Source organism: Phyllopteryx taeniolatus, chromosome 6 (genome assembly GCF_024500385.1).
Source record: "Phyllopteryx taeniolatus isolate TA_2022b chromosome 6, UOR_Ptae_1.2, whole genome shotgun sequence".
Taxonomy (NCBI): Eukaryota; Metazoa; Chordata; class Actinopteri; order Syngnathiformes; family Syngnathidae; genus Phyllopteryx; species Phyllopteryx taeniolatus.
Genome location: NC_084507.1, coordinates 17,780,616 through 17,800,612, shown reverse-complemented (window position 1 = coordinate 17,800,612; position 19,997 = coordinate 17,780,616). Strand labels below are relative to the sequence as shown.

At 42.0% G+C, this 19,997-nt stretch overlaps 1 protein-coding gene across 4 annotated transcripts in view; it reads left to right on the top strand.

Moving 5' to 3' along the window:
* Nucleotides 1-18,920, top strand: part of ephb6 (eph receptor B6) — a 54,246-nt gene extending 35,326 nt beyond the window's left edge. For 2 of the 4 annotated variants that reach the window (XM_061775741.1, XM_061775739.1), the window contains 14 exons: nt 7,743-7,898; nt 8,067-8,338; nt 9,949-10,030; nt 10,394-10,518; nt 10,983-11,145; nt 11,236-11,350; nt 11,436-11,491; nt 11,868-11,984; nt 12,054-12,301; nt 13,269-13,487; nt 13,573-13,722; nt 14,333-14,517; nt 14,595-14,753; nt 15,828-17,277. In XM_061775741.1, coding sequence (XP_061631725.1) covers nt 7,743-7,898; nt 8,067-8,338; nt 9,949-10,030; nt 10,394-10,518; nt 10,983-11,145; nt 11,236-11,350; nt 11,436-11,491; nt 11,868-11,984; nt 12,054-12,301; nt 13,269-13,487; nt 13,573-13,722; nt 14,333-14,517; nt 14,595-14,753; nt 15,828-15,933 — 2,153 coding nt within the window. In that variant the 3' untranslated portion in view covers nt 15,934-17,277. Of the gene's footprint in view, nt 1-7,742; nt 7,899-8,066; nt 8,339-9,948; nt 10,031-10,393; nt 10,519-10,982; nt 11,146-11,235; nt 11,351-11,435; nt 11,492-11,867; nt 11,985-12,053; nt 12,302-13,268; nt 13,488-13,572; nt 13,723-14,332; nt 14,518-14,594; nt 14,754-15,827; nt 17,278-17,320 lie in introns of those variants that run through there. The other 2 variants (XR_009788854.1, XM_061775740.1) reach the window with 2 other exon arrangements.
* The last annotated feature ends 1,077 nt before the right edge of the window (nt 18,921-19,997 follow it).

Genomic DNA, 19,997 nt, shown 5'->3' with positions numbered 1-19,997 from the left:
CAAGTGTGATGCCACAAACACACATAATGCAGCTTGTTACTCACATCAATTCATCCTATTATTATTATTATGTAAGCCCTAAAGTGGGGATGGTCAAAGTCCGGCCCATGGGCCATTTGCTGCCAGAGGCATTAACTAAAAATAACATTTGACACAGCCAGAAAGGTTTTATTTTTTATTTTTTTTTAAGCCAGCGTAAAAAGCTTGGCTATGGAAGAAGTGGCAGTGTTGTGACACCCACATCCCCCATGGGTGCAATGCCCCTGACAACTATTATAACTACTACTGCTAATAATAATATATTGGTTTTACATTGGGCTTGTAAAGATATATTGTTCCCCTACACATTACTTCATAATACTCAAGTAGTCACCTATTCGCTGACTTTTGTGGGGGGGGGGGGGGGGGGGGGTCCTCTCCTCCATTATTCACTGAAAATGTTACCTATTAACTGTTTTTATGCTCACACTAATGCTATGTCTAATATAAAAGTATTGCTTTGGAGTCATCTTGTGGCATCTTGGAGCCAATGAATTGTGTTGACATGAATTGACGTAGTTTATGTTGTGGCATCTATACACCTTTTTAGGGTGGGCGTCAATTAATGATTTTTGTTATTTGCGGGGAGGGGTCAGTCGGAACACTGTCTACAAGGAAACTATTTACAACTAAAATACAGTGGTGCCAGATTTACGAGCTTAATTCGTTCTGTGACCTGGCTCGTAACTCCAACACATATTTCAGATCATCTTTCCCCATAGAAATGAATGAAAATGCCATTAATCCATTTAATTGTACTTTATAAAATCAAACAGTGATAACAATATTTTTAATTCAATAGTTTGTGCATCATGATAATTCAATGGACATTGTGCTGCTCATTCTGTTGTGCATGCCTTGGCCACCAGGGGGCAGTATAATACATACATTTTGATGATGAAATACAGAGGGAAAACCTTCATAATTAAGGTCAAATAATATTAGTCGTTTTTCACAGATGTTAAAGAAATATATGCAAGTATTTCATGCTCTGTCTGCATGTGTTGCTACTGCTTTCAATCAAATATAAGTTGTTTAAAGGTTAACAACTACAAGACATTGATGCTGGTTTCATTAACCTATGTATTGGGTTTTGCATTCTGTGTTAGCATTAAGCAAGCGGCAGAGTTTCACAATATTTCTCAGACGGTTGAGCATTCAAGGGAGTTAATAGGCTTGTTTCCTAGATATTTTCAGCACTTTAATTGGGGTAACAATGCGTAAAAATAACTGACAATTTATGCACAGACCAATAGTATAGATTTGTAATTAAAAAAAATATTAAATTGACCATAATTGGACATACGAGATTCCCGCGGAACAGTGACAATCTATAAAAAGAATAAACAATTGCTTAATGGACTGGTTTTAGAGTAATTAGTAAGTATATTAATACATTAAAATTGAAGAATGTTATTATAACTATTGTATCCTTCCATTTTTCTCTATGCGCCTCTCGAAGGACAACATTTGGACACCCTTGCCCTAAAGGAATAAAAAGGCTCATTACCGGATTGGTGGACAAAAGCGGCGTTCACCCCGGGAGCTGGCAACCCGCAGCACAGCTCCCTGGTGTGCGTAATGGTCATCCATAATGGCCATGAACTGCATTTGATTGATGTACAATATGGAATAAAAGAGCACGTAACTGACGGTGGAGGTTTCATACAATAGAGCTGATGTAATCAGTTTGAGTGTGCGCATGTGCGTGTGTGTGTGTGTGGGGGGGGGGGGGGGGGGGGGGGGTAATGCTTTTTAGCCAATTCATGTTCCATGTCAAAGCTGTAAGAGAACACGTCCACTGATGTGCACACAGGCCATTAAAGATGGAGGAAAGCTCTAGTTACCATGTTCTCTCTTACTTCTTCGTCCTCCAAGCCATGAGCTCACATGGCTGCTCTCGGTCCTACCTTCTGTTTGCCCCCCTTTTCCCTTCGCTGTGTCTTCTCCCTCTTCACACCTGTATAAAAGCCACATGGACTCCAGGAGACAAGCGAGAACAGAGAAAGGCTTTTATCAGTTGATTCTCTCCCCATTCTTCCATTTCCTGCCTCTTTGCCCTTCCTCCCTTCCTTCCTTTCCTTTCTCGCCAGTAGTGCAGCCGTACACACATCCACGTGTCAGCTTTAAGACATGTTCGAGACAAGATTGTGTAAATAAGGGTCAGGTGGACCATGAAGAAAACACAGACGCACACTCTTCCTTTACACCGAAAGCATCATTTGAAAATAACACGGCCATTTTGTATCCCATTTGATTTGTGCATTGTATATTGGTTTTGTGTGTGTAGAACACAGGTCACACTTTTTTTTATATGGTTTTAAGAATAGGTCTCGGATCATGAGTACATTTTTTTTTTCATACAGTTTGGTGAATTATCCCCACCAACTTTCTTGCCAGTTTGAACAAGTACGCTGTTATCATATTTTCATCCACTTGTTGACTAGATGTCCATGAGGAAATGGAAGTACCCCATTAATTTACATTTTAGCAGTGAACTCCAATTTATCACAGGGGATGCATTCAAAAAGGGAAAATCTCTGAGCCAGCACGACCATAATTATAATTTTACCCCTTCCACACGCTGTAAACACATTACATCATATTGAAATACACTTTTTAAAGTATTCCTGAGCACCTGTTCTCCTTCTTCGCTTGCACTGTTCTCCAAATAAATGGCAAAGCGTGCTTGCCTCAAGCTGTATATTTGTCACTCCCAGTTGAACTTTACTGTAAAACTGACACATAAAACATAACATTCAACATTCTCTAAACAGCAACAGCGAAAGTCTACTAGCTTAATGCTAACATATCATACCATAGACACCATAGACAGGCTCACGAAAATTAGCATATATGTTACAGTAATATAAACTTTCAAACAACTGCTACTTTAACATTAAGGAGTAGATACAAATAGAACACACAACGATACTCACAGGTATATATTCTCTCTGCTCTCTTGGAACAACAGCGATTACCAGAGCTCAATTGAGGACCTTAAAACTGCAAAACATAGTGTAGTACAGTGGTACCTCAACTTACAAATGCACCGACTTATTAGTTTTTTGAGATACAAGCCTTCGCTCAGCAGATCAGAATCAGAATCAGAATCAGAATCATCTTTATTTGCCAAGTATGTCCAAAACACACAAGGAATTTGTCTCCGGTAGTTGGAGCCGCTCTAGTACAACAGACAGTCTATTTACAGAACACTTTGGAGACATAAAGACATTGACAAAAAACAATTGTGCAAAAAGATGCAGAGTCCTCTAGCACTTAGAGCAGTTCGAATGACTAATATTGCAATAGACCGGTGCAATGACCATTGTGCAAGGGGCGCTGAGACTTCAAGGAGTGAATGCGGTTTAAAGTGACGAGTAGTGTGATAATCTGGGACAATGTTGGTTGTGCAAATGTTACAGATACTCCTCAATCAGTGTGCAAATGGAGCAGATGCTACTCTGGCATGAGTGGCCACTATATGCAAATAGTGCAGCATGGCGAGACAACTACAGTGAGTGCACGAGTAATACATAATTGGCCCCAAAGAAATGTGACAACGAACTCAAGTCAAAAAATTGCCAGCTTGTTGTAATGGAATTATAGGTTAGCTGTTTAAGAAGTTGATTGCAAGAGGGAAGAAGCTGTTGGAATGTCTACTAGTTCTAGTTTGCATTGCGAATTTGTTTTTTCAAAACATTTTGCACGTTACAAGCGCTAGAGGGTACCAGCAAACTTCACAACAAGCAGCTGTTTTGTGCTGGTGGCTCACACGTCTGCCATGCAGCTCTGAAGTTCAGGGTTCGAATCTCTTCCTGTGTGGGGTTTGCATGTTGTCCTCATGTTTGTGTGTGTGTGTGTGGTTTTTTTTTTTTTTTTTTCCCCAAATACAAAGGCTTCCTCCAACATTCCAAAAACCTTACTGAAGGCTCGAAATCTGGAGTGTCAAACATATGCCCAGCGGGCCAGAGCCGGCCCATCAGGGGGTCCAATGCAACCTGTGGGAATAGAGAACATATAAAGTGCAATTTTTCAATAAAAGTAACTATTGTTGCTAATTTTGTCCCCTGGAGGTCACACTGACGACCATTTAAATGAACACTTACCACTTTAATGACGTTCTGAAATTGTCTATTAGTCTGAATTTTGACGCCTGATATTGATTAACTTTCAGGAGCAAAGTAAACCTACTTTATATAATATGTTGCACCAAAACAATGTCGAATTGTCTTTATTTTCGGTTATTATATAGTGGTTTGGCCCATGTGAGACCATATTAAGGTGAATGGGGCCGCTGAACTAAAATGAGTTTGACACTCCTGCAATTCTCCATAGGTGTAAATGTGAGTGTGAATAGTTGTTTGTCTATATGTACCTACCCTGTGCTGGACTGGCGACCAGTCCAGGGTGTACGCCATCTCTAGTCTCATCCAAATTCAGATGGGTTAAGCTCCAGCTCGCTCGAGTGAGTCTAATGAGGACAATCGCTATGGAAAATGCACGGCTGCATGTAACCCCTGAAATAATAATGACAACCTTTGGCGGCTAAAGCGTATTGCTTATTGTAATTTCCAATCCCTCTAACAGCACTTAACTTCATTGATCTGATTCAATTCAAGACACAGCACAAAGAACTTTAGTGATAAAAGAATACCACGATGACTGTTTAAGAGGCAATCAAGAGTTCCATGGAACTCATTTACATCCATCCATCCATCCATTGTCTGTACCGCTTTATCTTCACAAGGGTCGCGGGCGTGCTGGAGGCCATCCCAGCTATCTTCAGGCGACAGGCGGGGTACACCTCGAACTGGTCGCCAGCCAATCGCAGACTCATTTACATACAACGCAATAACAAGTATGAGACTACTTTACAGTAGCTTCAAATGTCATTTCAAACATTTTCATGCTTCATTTTTAACCATTCCCTTCTGTCTGTCAAGGGTGAAATCTATCCCAGGTGACTTTGGGCAGGGGGGGAGGTACACTACATACTGGTCCCCAGCCAATCACTTTAACCTTTTTCAATCAGAAATACCCAATGTTAATAACAACACATTCAGTATCTGAACTTGGCCATTTGGTAGGAAAACATTGGAACTGGGTCATTTGTAGTAGTGTAAAATCCAGTCAAACAGATCAGAGATGAGACAAGCAATGTTGTCGTGGCATCGCTTGAAAGAACAAGCAAGTTTAAGCCGCGAACGAGCATATTTGCATGGTGTCCGGAAATTGTTCCGATATTGTTGTGATGCTTTCATCAGCGTCATAGTCAAAAGTATGGCCCGGCGAGTATTTACATTACCAAGGGTCCTGTAATATTTGTTGCATTAATTCTGCCATCTTTTTCCTGAAAATTGGTTAATTAAAATGTAGTTATTCGTTGTTTTTACCTCATTAATTGGTTAACTCGGTGCTTCTCAAACTTCTCAAACACCAAGTTCAACCCAAAAAAAAATACTTAAAAAATGCTCACCAAGTACCAGCATCACGACCAACATTAAAATACAGCAGCGTTGTTTTGTGATTAATACAATTGTAAGCCACAGTAACATTATGCACATTTTGAACATTGGCATTACACCTAATTATAGGATAATAAAAATATGCGCTCACGGATCATAATGCATACATTATGATTTAATTCAAATGTACTGCTTATAAAAGCTAAATAGAAACTTTACATAGATAAATGTTCCAAAACAAACTGTTCTTAAAGATTGCAAATGTATTGCACTAAAACGTTAAATACAACTGAACAATAACAGCGCAGCGATTCTTTCACAGACCCTTAGAAACTATAATATCCTACACATTTTACATAAGCACTTTTTTTTAAAAATCATTTACAAATGACCTGGCTCATCTGTTCATTGCAAAAGGCCCTTGAGCACAAAACTTTGCTCAGCCCTGATCTAATTCTTTACCATATGTTGTTAATAACTGATTTAACTAAACAAATCTGTTTATTATTGAAAGCTAACTTGAAGTTGTGATGTTTAGTGAATGTCGGAAATATTTAAATACTAATAATTGGAGGATGTCCTGTAGGATATCTTGTGGTCATAATACTGAGAGGTATTTCTAATATTTTGCCTTTTTTAGCAGCCAAATGAGGTAATCCCAAATATTAGAAACATGTCTCAATGTGAATTTTCGTCACTCAGGACAAACGGAGTTGCGGGCGAGCAGCGAGCATGTTTAGCGTCGACCTCGGCACACGTTTGAGATCAACACTCGACACATGGTCCACATTTTAAGCAGTTAAAGATAATAGTACCGCATTAAAGTCTGCAGTTTTAGTGTGTCACAGAGATTCCATAGGTTTTATCATCTTTTTTAATTAAATTACTTTTTGTGTGGTTCCAATTATGGCGGCTAATAATGTTGATTTCCCTTTCCAAGCATAAACTGCATCCAAATTAGAACCACAGCAAAGACGGATTATGGATGTTGCTCCAAATGTCCCGCTCTCATTCAAATAGGTCACCTCTGCCCTCAGAAAAACAACATGGCGACAACCAAAACACCATGTGGACCTCTTGTGTACACCGTCTATGGTGGCCAGTGGCTTGGCAGCACACTGTGGACCATTTTAGCATGTCAACACCAGAACACCACTTTGCTGCTCAGAGCCAACTACTAATAACAGGCCTCGCATTTGACCACTAATTCTCAAAAACTTGATGCTCAGCCCTAAATAATTATTGCTGTGGTTGAATTTGTCCATGGTGTAAAATACCAAACAACACGTGTTTCCTAAAATCGAGTCTTAGGTGACTCCTTTTTGTCTGAGAATTTTACAAGAATAAAATGATTATGATTATTAATACGAATTCTACTACTACTAATAATAATGTTTAAGAATTACGATTTATGATTTTTACATGAAGTCACTGATGGTGTAGTGGTCCACTCTCCTGACTTTGGGGTGGGCACCACTGATGGTGTGAATGCGACTGACTGGCGACCAGTTCAGGGTGTAGTCCGCCTTTCGCCCGAAGTCAGCTGGGATAGGCTCCAGCGCCCCGTGACCCTGACCAGGATAAGCGGTGTTGAAAATGGATGAATGGATGGATGGATTTTTACATGAAATAAATTGTAACGTTACAAAAGAAAGTTGTTTTTTCAGGAACAAAAAGTCATAATTTTACGCAATTCAAGTTGTGTTTCTATTTGAAACAAGTCTTAATTTTCCAAGAATACAATCAATTTTTAGGGGAAAAGATTTTATGTTACGAGAGTAAAATAAGATTTTTTTTTTTTTTGGAGAAAATTTGTCAAAGTTGCAACAGTTAATTTGTTTTTGTTTTTTGAGGGTGGGAGGTAACTAGAAATAACACAAATAAAGTTTTTTTTTTTTTAAAGCTGAATATTACAAGTATAAATATGTAAAATCACATGTTATATAAGACTTTTATACAGTATGCACATTGATGAATGGATTTGAGAACAATCCAAGATACTGTTGCTGCACTGCTTGGTTCAGTTCTTGAATTATAACTTCACTGAACATTAAATATCTGGTTGTGGTATGCAAACTACAACCCCAATCATGAATTAGCTCTCTGACAGTGTCAATCAAAACTGACCATAATCATCTTTGTAAAGGAAAGCAATGCTAATGAAGATTGAATGATTCAGTTCTCGTTTAAATGGTTCGAAACAAAAAAAAACCCTCCTTGTTTTTTGTCCTGCAGCCTGTCCAGTGGGCTACTTCAAGCCAGCTTCGGGTTCTGTCCCCTGCTCGGTGTGTCCCCCCAACAGCCGAACCAGCCGCGAGGGGTCCAGCGTGTGCGAATGTCGCAGCAGCTTTTACCGGGCAGCCGGCGATGCCAACTCGTCCGCCTGCACAAGTAAGCTTTTTGTGTGCTTTTGTTGGTTACACTACGGGAGGCCGTGAGTCGTTCATCTTGATCAAGCGCTGCTAGACGCAACAACCATCCTCTGTTCTCCCTCATAGAGATTTAATTGTGGCATTTGGACTCAGAGCATAACATTTTAAAAAAAAAATCTTTTCACAGCTCCTCCCTCCGCTCCACAGTCGTTGTCCTGGGAGTACGAGAGCGGCGACGGCGGGGTGTCTCTAAGGTGGCGCCCTCCGACCGATATGGGAGGTCGCAGCGAAGTGTGGTACGGAGTGGTGTGTCGCATCTGCCCCTCGGCCACCGTCACCAACCCGGCCTTGTGCTCCTGGTGCGGAGAGGGCGTCACCTTCAGCCCCGTCCAGACCAACCTCAAACAAACCAGTGTGACCCTCAACAACCTGCTCACCAGAGTCACTTATCTCATACAGGTGTGCTGGATTATCTGCGTTAGAGAGGAAGGTATTAAGGGGGTAAGAGGTTAGGAGTCAAACTTGGGTTGCAGAGGATAACTTGGTTCAACTCAACTTTGTTTATACTTTTAAACTTTGAAAAACAACCTCAGCTGAAACGACAAGAAAAAAACTTTGATAGTAATAATAATAATATATATAAAACAAATTCCTTGAAAACATCAAACTAGTCGGTGACATTGAAACACTGCACTGCAGCGCCTCTACTGTGTCTTGAGAACAACCTGTCACATTCCCTATGTTGGCTGCACACTGTGGCCTGTTGCTCGTCTCAAAATGTATGAAGTGGTGGTCGGATTCCACAGAGAAGGGAGAGAATAGGAGCCGTACGCTCCCTTCGCATTCACAGGAGATCCAGAGTTGTAATTCCCACAGTCTAACATGTTGTGTGAAGTATTCAGTAGATGAGGGAGAGGAACATGATTGACTTCTCCGCTGACCAGTACAAGGGTGCCGGGATGCTGAAATGTAAACGTCGCAATCACAACATCCATGACATCACTCGAGTTGGCTGCAGCAACTGCAGGTCCAATGTAAACAAACGACTGCAGTTTTCTAATAGACAGTGGTTTGTCCGTTGGCGAGTAACCTTACAATAGATTCTCCATAATGATCAATGGAAAGAACGGTTCAAATGACCTGTCCTATTCACTCTTCTCTCTTGTGTTACTTACATTTAGCGCCGATTCTCATCCCTGTCCATAACTCCTCCGGGTTTTATTTCTCAGCCGAGGGGACGCAGGCCAGCTCCACGTTAGAGGCAAGGCAGTAGTTCCTTGAAAGTGAAGCTTCGCAAACAAGACTGGAACAAGTCAGATAGCGTAGACACTCCTCGGACCAAAAAAAAAAATAGAATGAAAAAATAGAATGAAGGTGAAATAAACCAAAAATACAAGAGAAAGTGAGTCGGATCTTCCGCAACAGGCTGCTATAACCCTCAGTGCCCAAAAGTGATGGTACATTTTGAGTTTAGGGGTAAGGGGTAATTATGGTTTCAAATTAAGGATATGGTCTGTAATTAGGGTTTACAAGGTTACAGTTTTAAATTTGGGATTAAATCCTGGTTTAGGGTTTCAAATTAGGTTTTCAAGACAGGGTTAGGGTTTCAAATTGGGATTTACAGCCAGGGTTAGCATTTCAAGGTTGGGTTTCAAGTGAAGGTTAGGGATTCAAGTTATGGTTTCGAGGCAGAGTGAAGATTTGTTTCAAAGGTATAATGTTTCAAATTTGGATTTAAAGCCTGGGTTAGGGATTGGAACCAGGGAAAGGGTTTCAAATTAGATTGTGAAGCTAAAGTTTGACTTTCAGGTTTAGGTTTCAGATTCAAATTAGTTAGGAGCCAGTGTCATGGTTTTACATTAGTGCTTTAAATATAGGTCCGAAAATCAAATTACGATGTCAAAATAGGGTTCAAATTGCGATTAGGATTATTTTCAGGGTTAGGGTTTATGTTTTTGTGTACTATGTACGTTATCACAATTGTTAAGATTTTGGTAAAATCTTCCACAGTGCATGAATGGTGTATAAAATAATAGTTCATGACGCACGTCTTGTTCTTGTCTTGACAGGTGCAAGCAATGAATGAGGTGTCCGCTCTGAGCCCTTTCCCAGCTCGTTACACAAGCATCAATTTTACCACGAGCCAGTCAGGTGAGCACGCACAAAAAGGATGGAAAAAGAGGACATGAAAGTGAAGCCTGGTTTTGATGCTAATGTATTTGTGTTGAGCTCTGGCATGAATAGCACCCCCCGCCCCCACGCTCTCCTCCTCCCTCTCTTTCCGCTCCCACTGTCCAGGCAGGAAGGTTGCTCGAGGTAACAATATCCCGTCAGATCCCATTTTAGTCTCTGTGGGATGACAAAAAAGACAAGAGACGAATGAGGAAGGGAGATTATGTTGCATGCTGTCTTCACGTGCTGGGAAATGACATTTTTGGATTCTACAACACCGATCTCTTGTGGTCACTGCCTCTTGAATCACTCAAATGTCACCTATGGTGTTGTCTCCTGCAGTTCCCAGTACAGTTCCCATGATGCACCAGCTGAGCCGTTCACCGGACTCCATCACCCTATCATGGCCCCAACCTGACAGACCCAACGGGGACATCCTGGAATACCAGCTCAGATACTTTGATAAGGTAACCTCACAAAGTCTTCCGTGATTGCGTACTAGTAGAGGTGGGGGACTCGAGTCACAAGGCTTGGCTCGAGTCTCAAGGCTTGGCTCGAGTCTCAAGGCTTGACTCGAGTCTCAAGGCTTGACTGACACAGGTGTGTAGAACCCAAGTGCTCACAGGAACGGTTGGAATTGACTGCTACTACAAGTCCAGCAACAAGTGAGTGTGTAGCAATGCAGTTAACATCAAGGTTAAGATAAAGAGTCACCAAAGGATTGGGAAGAAGTTTGGGGCCAGATCCTCAAGTGCTCCATAATCAGGATGGGGAAACGCACGCTTTGTTGACATTGTCACGAAACAGTACCTTCTGTACACTGGGACTTGTTTAAAACTTGTCGGTTAAGGCTTGAGACTTGAGATGTGACTACCTCGCACCTCTGTTTACCATCATATATGTCTCACTGTTGAGTCTACGGTTCTGACAGGGCTCAGACGTGGACAGTGCGGTCAGCGTGTACAGCGAGACCAACACGCTGACCGTCAGCTCCCTCATCGCGGGGTCCATCTACGCCTTCCAGATCCGAGCTCGCAACGAGCGAGGATTCGGCCCCTACAGCAACACCATCTACTTCACCACATTGCCACTTGGTAAGCCTGAGATGGACCCTGTTGGATAAACAGCTCTTGGATTTTGCAGGTGTACCTACAAAGTCTCATTTTCCATCTTCTCTTCCATAGAGGAACATTCCCAGCAGGTCCAAAATCAACTTCCTCTGCTGGTGGGCTCAGTGATGGGAGGGGCGGCGTTTCTACTGGTGGTAGCGGCCATCGTGGTCGTGGTGGTATTTCGCAGGTGATACAGTCCACCAACGCAACCAGACCAAGCCTATACGGTGGGCAATATCTTGCAATTAACTGTGTTTGCTTCTGTGCTTCAGTAAAAGAAGAGCGAGTCCGTACAGCGACAGACTCCAGAGGTACATCAGTAACAGAGGTGGGAGGACACACTTTTTACAAAATTTTAAAACAACCCTTCATAGTAGGCATGAGGGTTCATCAAGAAAAACGAGGAAGAGGTTTCATTCCTAAAAAGTATATTTCACATTATTGTGAGCCACAGTAAAATAATCCACTGTTTGAACATTAGCAAGCATTTCTTAAAGACTAAATACAAAAGTATTGTTCTGAAAAGTAAAGTACAACTAAGCTGTTCTTGAAAATGAAAATGTCTCTTACTTAAGGAGTAAAACCTACTGTACTTGATTAAAAGAAACTTTAAACAAGCTCTATGCATAATTACAAATTTCATTCTGATAAATTTGATTGCATTTCACTTTGATGGCTGATAATGTTCCAACCTGTTTGTCCAGGTGGCATTAAATATTACGTGGACCCCTCGACTTACGAGGACCCCAGCGAGGCTGTCAAAGAGTTTGCTCGAGAGATTGAGTCGACTCACCTGAAGATCGAGGAGGTGATCGGTGCTGGTAAGTCTCATTTTCTCCTTGGATAATTGGATTAATATGGTGATAAGCATCATTTCCTGTCCTCTGCAGCCCAGTTTGGAGAGGTGTCCAGGGGCCGCTACCGTCCGCCAGGCCGCCGCGAGGTGCTGGTCGCCGTCAAGACTTTGCGCTGGGGTGCGTCCGACAGAGAGAGAGGCATGTTCCTCAGTGAGGCGGGGGTCTTAGGTCAATTTGACCACCCCAATGTGCTAAAGTTAGAGGGTGTGATTACCCGTGTCCCTCCGGCAAGAATCATCACAGAGTTCATGGAGAACGGGCCCTTGGATTCTTTCCTCAGGGTGAGCCAATCAAACACAACCAACAAATATAGTGCTGCCTTGACATATGAGTGAAATTTAAGTTGCAAGTAGGGGTTGAACCCATTAGTCGATTAGTCAATTAGTCAATTAGTCGACTAGTCGCTCAATCACCATCACAGCTTGAAGTCGATTAATCGGCAATCACGTGTTTTGGTATTAGTAACACAGCCGCCTCGCTGAAATCAACTGGTGGTCGGTCAGCGCAGTAAACTTGCAGCAGTACCTCAAGCCTGTGGAATTCACCAAACTCCCTACTGTAAGTGAGTGGGCGAGTGTTTGGCATAAAAAGCACCCACAGCACAGTGAGTTGACAACTGAAAAAAATATCAACTACAAAAAATCTGAAGTCGTTCAAGGCCGAGTTACGGGCGAGCTTCACATCCACCGCCACTCGAGTGGAGCGGAAAAATGCACTTTCAGCCGTTTATTAAATTAAACAGTCAAACGCAAATACAAAAATTAGAACACTTGCAAGCAGCTGCTGTAGTCCACAACTCATGCCCAGACGCTCACACGCAGACTAACCTGGCAGCACAACACCAGCTTCTGTCGTCACTCACTAGGCCACGCCCCTTCAAGGCATACTGTACATTCCACACAACAGTAGTTGTGACTCGGCTTGTCCCAACGTTCAGTAGATACACTTTATAAAACCAGTTGCATCACATTCTTTTTTATTATGATTTATTTTGTTTTACTACCGCAGCACTGTGACCAACTGGTTAGCACATTACATGTTTTTATAAACCCTAAGAAGTCTTTAATAAGCGGGGATAGACCGCTAATACACGTTTTCTGGGTTGGTTTCACTTAATCGAGGAAATTGTTGATATACCAGTAATTTGAGTTATAAGCTTGGTCACGGAACAAATTCAACTTGTGAATTAAGGTACCACTGTATTTGCCACCTTTTACTGACTTTACGTTCTCTCGCCTCCCCCTGTAGGAGAACGAAGGTCAGTTCAGTGTCCTCCAGCTGGTCGGGATGCTCCGCGGCGTCGGCGCCGGGATGCGTTACCTGTCCGAGAGGAACTTCGTCCACAGGGACCTGGCGGCCAGGAACGTGCTGGTCAACTCCAACCTGGTGTGCAAGGTGTCTGACTTCGGCCTGTCCCGACTCATGAGGGGCCTGGACCACAATATTCCGACGTACACAGCCTCACTGGTGCGTACTGGAAAATCAGAAAATCCCTGTTATGCATCTCCCGTTATATATTCAGTATTTGACCAGCTCTGTTGTCCTGCGTCAGGGGAGTAAGATTCCTGTGAGGTGGACTGCACCGGAAGCCTTTCAACATCGCAAATTTAGTTCGGCTAGCGACATCTGGAGCTTCGGCATCCTGATGTGGGAAGTGATGTCGTATGGAGAACGCCCCTACTGGGACATGAGTAATCAGGAAGTGAGTATCGAGTATAATGTTGATGGAGACATTTCACTCTTGTCATTTCATACTGAGAAAAAGTCATTCCAGGTGCATCCGACAATGTAGCAACACATGTAGACAGGCAATATATAATAATACTCACAGGCATATATTATTTATACTTGGCTAAAAAAGATACATTTTACTGAGTCACTTACAGTAGTTGAGTGGAACTCTTCTCCGTTTGTCTGCGTGACTGTTATACTGCCGCCTTGTGGACAAGTTGTGCACCCCAGAAGGAGCCACAATGCATTAATCATGACGCACAGTTTAATTCGTTATATTATTTTTAATTATTTTATAAAGTATAATATTATAGAGTGCTATTTTCCTTCATTACAACATTTTTTTTGGTGGGGAGACTGGAACAGATTAATGGCATTTCCATTCAGTTCAATGAGTAAATATGACATGCGGAACAAGTGTTTTGCGTTACGAGTGTAGTCACGGAAATGTATCGTATCTTAAGGCAATGCTGCATATCAAATCAAATTTCCCCACCGAATTGAATTGAAATGCCATTAATCCGTAATAATAATTTTTTTTTACTGAGTCTGTCTGTCAATTTTCCAATGTCTATCCACAGGTGATGAAGGCTGTAGCGGACCAGTATCGCCTCCCCGCCCCCACGAGCTGCCCCTCAGCCCTCCACTCGGTGATGCTTCAGTGCTGGCAGGCCGACCGAGGGGACCGGCCGGGCTTCGAGTCCATCTTGTCCTCCATGGACCGCCTCATCAGGCATCCCGCATCACTCAAGACAGAGATGACTCGGTGAGACTGTCAAGAGGCACCGAGTATTCACACAGTGGGGACTTTGATTTATCTCCTTGTCTTTTATTTGTTTGTAGAAGCTGCTCACAGCCACTGCTAAGCCCCACTCCCACAGACTTTTCATCAGTGGCAACAGTCAGTGATTGGCTGAGGGCGCTGAGGATGGAGCGATACCAAGATGAGTTCGATCGTGCACACTTGGACACATTGGACAGAGTCAGCCGACTCACCGTGGAGTGAGTACAGTTTAGCCAGAAAGACACTGATCCATTTTCTCTGGCGCTTGTCCTCATTCGTGTTGCAGGGGTGCTGCAGCCTGTCCCAGCTGACTTGGGCTGAGACGTGGCATTAATCCTGGTCACCAGGCAATTGCAGGGCACATATAGACAAACGACTATTTGTGCTTAAATTCACACCTAAAGTCAATTTCACAGGTCTTCAATGAACTTGATATTGATATTTGGCTTTCCCGATGACAGTTCAGGATGAAAAGTCACTGTAATCTTCATGCCACGTTTACACTATGTTCCCAGTGCCCAAAATGTAGTGCGGCAAATGATTTGGTAATTTTTTTGGTCTGTATTTCAAGTCTATCTAAGTTTTCTCACAGCCTGTCACAGTATCCGGGCGGGGTTACTGACGGCTCAAAGGTGCCGTATGTTTCGGTATGCCAGTATGTTCCCTCTCGGCCCATCATCTTCTGATGGGGGTCCGTCACGTTTTCCGGGTTCTATCAGGGCTTTATACAGATCAAACGTGCCCGCCGGGCAGTTTTGGAGCACATTTATGTCCCCGGCAGAGTCTAAATGAATTTCTCCTGCCTGGCTAGGCTCAGAGTCGGCATCAATAAATGTTTGCTAATATTAGTTTTCTGTCAACAAGTTATTCACAAAACCATCTCTTGTACCAAAAACAAAAGAGCCTGTTATTTACATACACACTGCACAGGGCGCTCGCCAGTCTCTCTCTCTCTCTCTCTCTCTCTCTCTTCTCTCGCTCTTTCTCTCGGTCTGCCACCGCCATGCTCGATCAGGGATTCGAAGTTTTGTTTTTCAATGTCTTTTAATTCTCTTATTTCGAGCCTTGCGTAACCTGCATTATGGCGGCTCTGTGAATAAAAAGTAAACGTCTACAGAGATCTGTCAACCAATAACGTTCGTCAGCACAGCTGGCCCCCTCGAAGAGTTCCTGGTAGCTGTCGGAAGACCATATCCACCAGGTGGAAAGAAATAATCCAGGGATGCTCAAATTTGGCCGATTATCGGTATGTGCATACCCCACTTAACTAGATCTTGTGCTCTCTCCATCAGAGACATCCAGAACCTTGGAGTGAACCTGCTGGGTCACCAGAGAAAGATCTTCAACGCTGCCCAGCAGCTCAAGGCCCATCTGACTCAGGGCCAGGTGGAGGTGTGACTGCAATCGCGCCGAAGGCCAAAAACCTAAAGGAAGCCGGCATGGATTTACACTGACTTTTGACACCACAAGACATATCCAGGACTAATATGAGAGGAGAGGTGCACTATGAGAAATGTAGTCCAAGTCAAAGCGGCGAGGAGGAGGAGGAAGAGAATGGGAACTTGTTTCACACACGATGCGACGTTATTGTTGTCTTCCATCCCTATCCTTCCTCTCTTCCGCATCTTATTTTCACTCACCGTCCACATCCAGAACATTGTCGCTGTCATTTTACATTCTTTATTTTGAGAATTTACCAATGGAGGTTACTCCCAAAAAAATATTTGCGTAGAGATAATAGTAATGTTTTATTTTATTTGTCAATTTATGTCGCCAAATACTGGAAAGTGTTGAAGTATGCTGCTTTTCAAGGTCCTGCGGATAGGTGCTTCAAACTGGAGAAAAAAAGTCATCAAAAAGATGATTTGAATTACCCGAAAGCCATGTTTTTTTTTCACCAGGCGTACCCGTGGCCAGACCGCAGCCACGTTGGTGACACTTACTCGCATTTTCAGCGACATTGTGATTTTGTGTGTCAAACAAGCGTCCACTTGCCACGAGACGAGCAGCACCCCACAAGGTTACGTACTGTACACAAGTCACACACTTTTTGGTTTTTGACTGCGAGTATTAAAACACTGAGAGCTTTGTGAATGTGTGACACAATCAGATCGAACTAACACTTGAAGGTAATAGCTAATGTGTACATGTGCGTCCATACGTGGATGCGCGTGTGCGCGTGTGTGCGTGTGCATGTGTGTGTGTGTGAGAAAGAGAGAGAGAGAGAGAGAGAGAGAGTGAGTGAGTGAATGTATATGCTAAAAGTGTATGCTGCACATGACTCCGTGTCAGCTTACACACATAAATAGCTGTGTTTACATGTATGAGTGTTCACCACCATTCCGTAATTGTGAAACATTTGTAAAATAAATGAAAAGACTTTATTTAACAAATATTACTGGCATTTCTTTTACAGAAAACCATCAAATCTGTTGTTTTTTACCAAAAAATGCAAGCAAGGCAAAACTTGAGAAGAAATGAGTTGCAAGATTGCCAAAGTCCTATTTAATAGAAAAATAGTGCTTTGGCACCATCATGGTGCCAAGGAACAAAAGTTTAAGTTTCCCACATCCCCAAAACATGCGTGGTAGGTTGTTTAAAGACTCCAAATTGCCCTTAGGTGTTAATGTGAGTGGGAATGGTTTATATGTGCCCTGCAATTGGCTAGCGAGTACCCCGCCTATTGCCTGAAGATAACTGGGATAGGCTCCAGCACGCCCGCGACTCTAGTTTGGATAAACGGTATGGAAAATTGAATATGTTCTATCGTGCTTATCCTGCTCAGGGTTCTGAGGAGCTGGAACCGTTCCCAGCTGACTTGAGACAAAAGGCAGACTACACCCTGGACTGGTTGCCATCCAATCACATGGAGAAACAACTATTTATACATACATTCACAGCATCACTGAGGAGAAGTGAATCCACACAAGTCAGGTGAATGAACTATTGCACTGTCAGTGACTTTAATAATCATAATTTATCAATTAAAAGTTGATGTTTAATCCCATAATACACATCTATTATTCTGCGTGTTGCACAGAAACATTTTGACCGCATGTGTCAAACTCTGGTCCGCCACATCCTTTTTTGTGACCGACTAATGCAAATCAAGTGTGTCTACTTCATGTTTCTTGCTTAATGAATTTGTTATTTTTATTTCGGCAGAAAATCGAGACCAAAATTGAAAATGTTCTTCGTTTTTACAGATATTACAAGCATTTATTCCACCAAATCCCTTTTTCAACATAAATTGGACAATACAATAATTTTCCATGATTGGTTTTGAATTGAATGTTAAAAATACATAATAACAATGATATGTAGGGACAATTATGCTACCGTAATGACATCATAAGGTGATGACGCTTTCACTGCATATGATTCTCATAACAGCCATCAGAGGGAAATCATAACTACAATGTGGCCCGTGATAAAAATGAGTTGAAGACCCCTGAATTTTTTGATCAGATCAAATCAATTTAAATATTTAATTGCCAAAGTTATAGGAATAATGGGCACAAGTGGGCTGCAAGATTTGGTATTGATCTGATACCAAGTAAATACTGAATACATTTTCATGACCTTTAAATCTTTTTTGCACCTTTTTGAATTTGGATTATGCATTTAAAAAAAAAACAGGACTGGATTTGGGCAAGGCTTATATTTGAAATAAAAATTGTAACAAAATTAACAAAACAAAAGTGTTTTTATATTCAATCAAATCTGAGCTGTTTTGTACATTCGTTTAAATTCCAGTAAATGTATGAATTTCAATACCTTATTTCTATGGGATAAATATATTATTACATCACGGTATGAGTTTGCAGTGAGAAACAGAAACTCAAGTATCGATCTCATGACACTGATATCGATTTGTATCACTATCAACGTTACTATCGATATTATCGATATTTGGATCGTTCCGTCCACCACTGATAGAAGCAAATGGATAGCAGGTTTAAGTGAACCAAAGGAAATCCCGATCTCATACACGGTGGATTTGTGCGACAGTTTCCACATTGACAGCACTTGACATTGACGACCTGGGATCACCTTCACAGTGGTGCCAGCATTCCAAATCGACGTCAGCGTTTTTGGAGGGGAATCACAGTTTGAGATCTGCTGACCTCAGCATCAGTCAGACAAGACTCTGGTATCTCACATGGTGGTACGACCGCTGGGACATCGCAACTGATCTGCACCGATAGCAAGACTGCTTACATAAACTCAGTCGAGAGCAGGAATGGTACTTTCTATCGCTGTCACTGCACTTGCTGAGACAATATATCACACATTGTCTCACTAATGTTTGTGTTATTTTCAGGCAAGGAAGCAAGAGTGTTTGTAATGTAATTCAGAGGAAGTGTTTCAAGCAAAGTACATTCCATGACTACATTTTAAAAAATACATAAATAAAGATCAAATACGACTTTGTAGTGCCGTTGTGTTACCGTTTCTTTATGAAGACATCCAGTCTTTATGAGGCTGCTTGGTAAATAGCTATTACATACCTAAATGCGAGCAAAAACAAATTGAGCCTGAAGCACCTTGTTAATGCTGCAGTCAACCACAGTGTTTGTCATCAGCTATTAGCGGTGCAACACAATACTGCACACTGGACACCACCAGAAATAACGTCAAATCCATCGGTTTTCAGGAGCCTATCGCAGCTGAATTTGGGCGAGAGGTAGGGTAGGCCCTGGACTCGTTGCCAGCCAATCCCAGGGCATCTAGACAAACAACCATTCCCACTCACATTCACACCTATGGACAACTTAGAGTCTTCAATGTTGTGTATTTAAAACACAGCTTTAACTTCGAAAATTCGGTTTACCTTAATGCTAACAAACAATGCAAAATGCCATAGAGTGGCAAAAAAGAACAGCATTTATAGTTGCAGTTTTATATGACCCATGAAGCGATGGATATTTGAGCGCAAACGGTAGAGCAACACATGTAGACAGACAATATAACAATACTCACAGGTATATTTTCCTTGTCTTCTGCTTAAAAACAACTAATATTACTGCAGCTTACAGAGGAGTGGTGACCATCTCCTCAGTCTCCATGCAAATCCGTATGTCTGCGTTATGCTGGGGGATTAATGGAATTTCTATTCATTTGTGTTTTGAGTTACGAGCATGGTCATACAATGAATTAAACTTGTATCATAAGTCATCACTGTATTATATTATTATAAGCTTTGCAGATTGTGCAGCTGCACCTAATATTTATTTCTCCTGATGTAACTAAATATACATTGTTTTCAGCCTCCAGAGGACAGTGACGTACCCTCGTCAGCTTTAACGCAGTCGGTCAACCCCCCAAATGATCATTACGGTCTTTGCAAAGTGCCCATTAAAGTGTGCGGAATCACAACTGTTGACACCAACGGTGCAACTCGCTTCATATCTGATTGAAATGCTTGCAAATTCCAAACTGGTTTTCCCAAATCCTCCGCT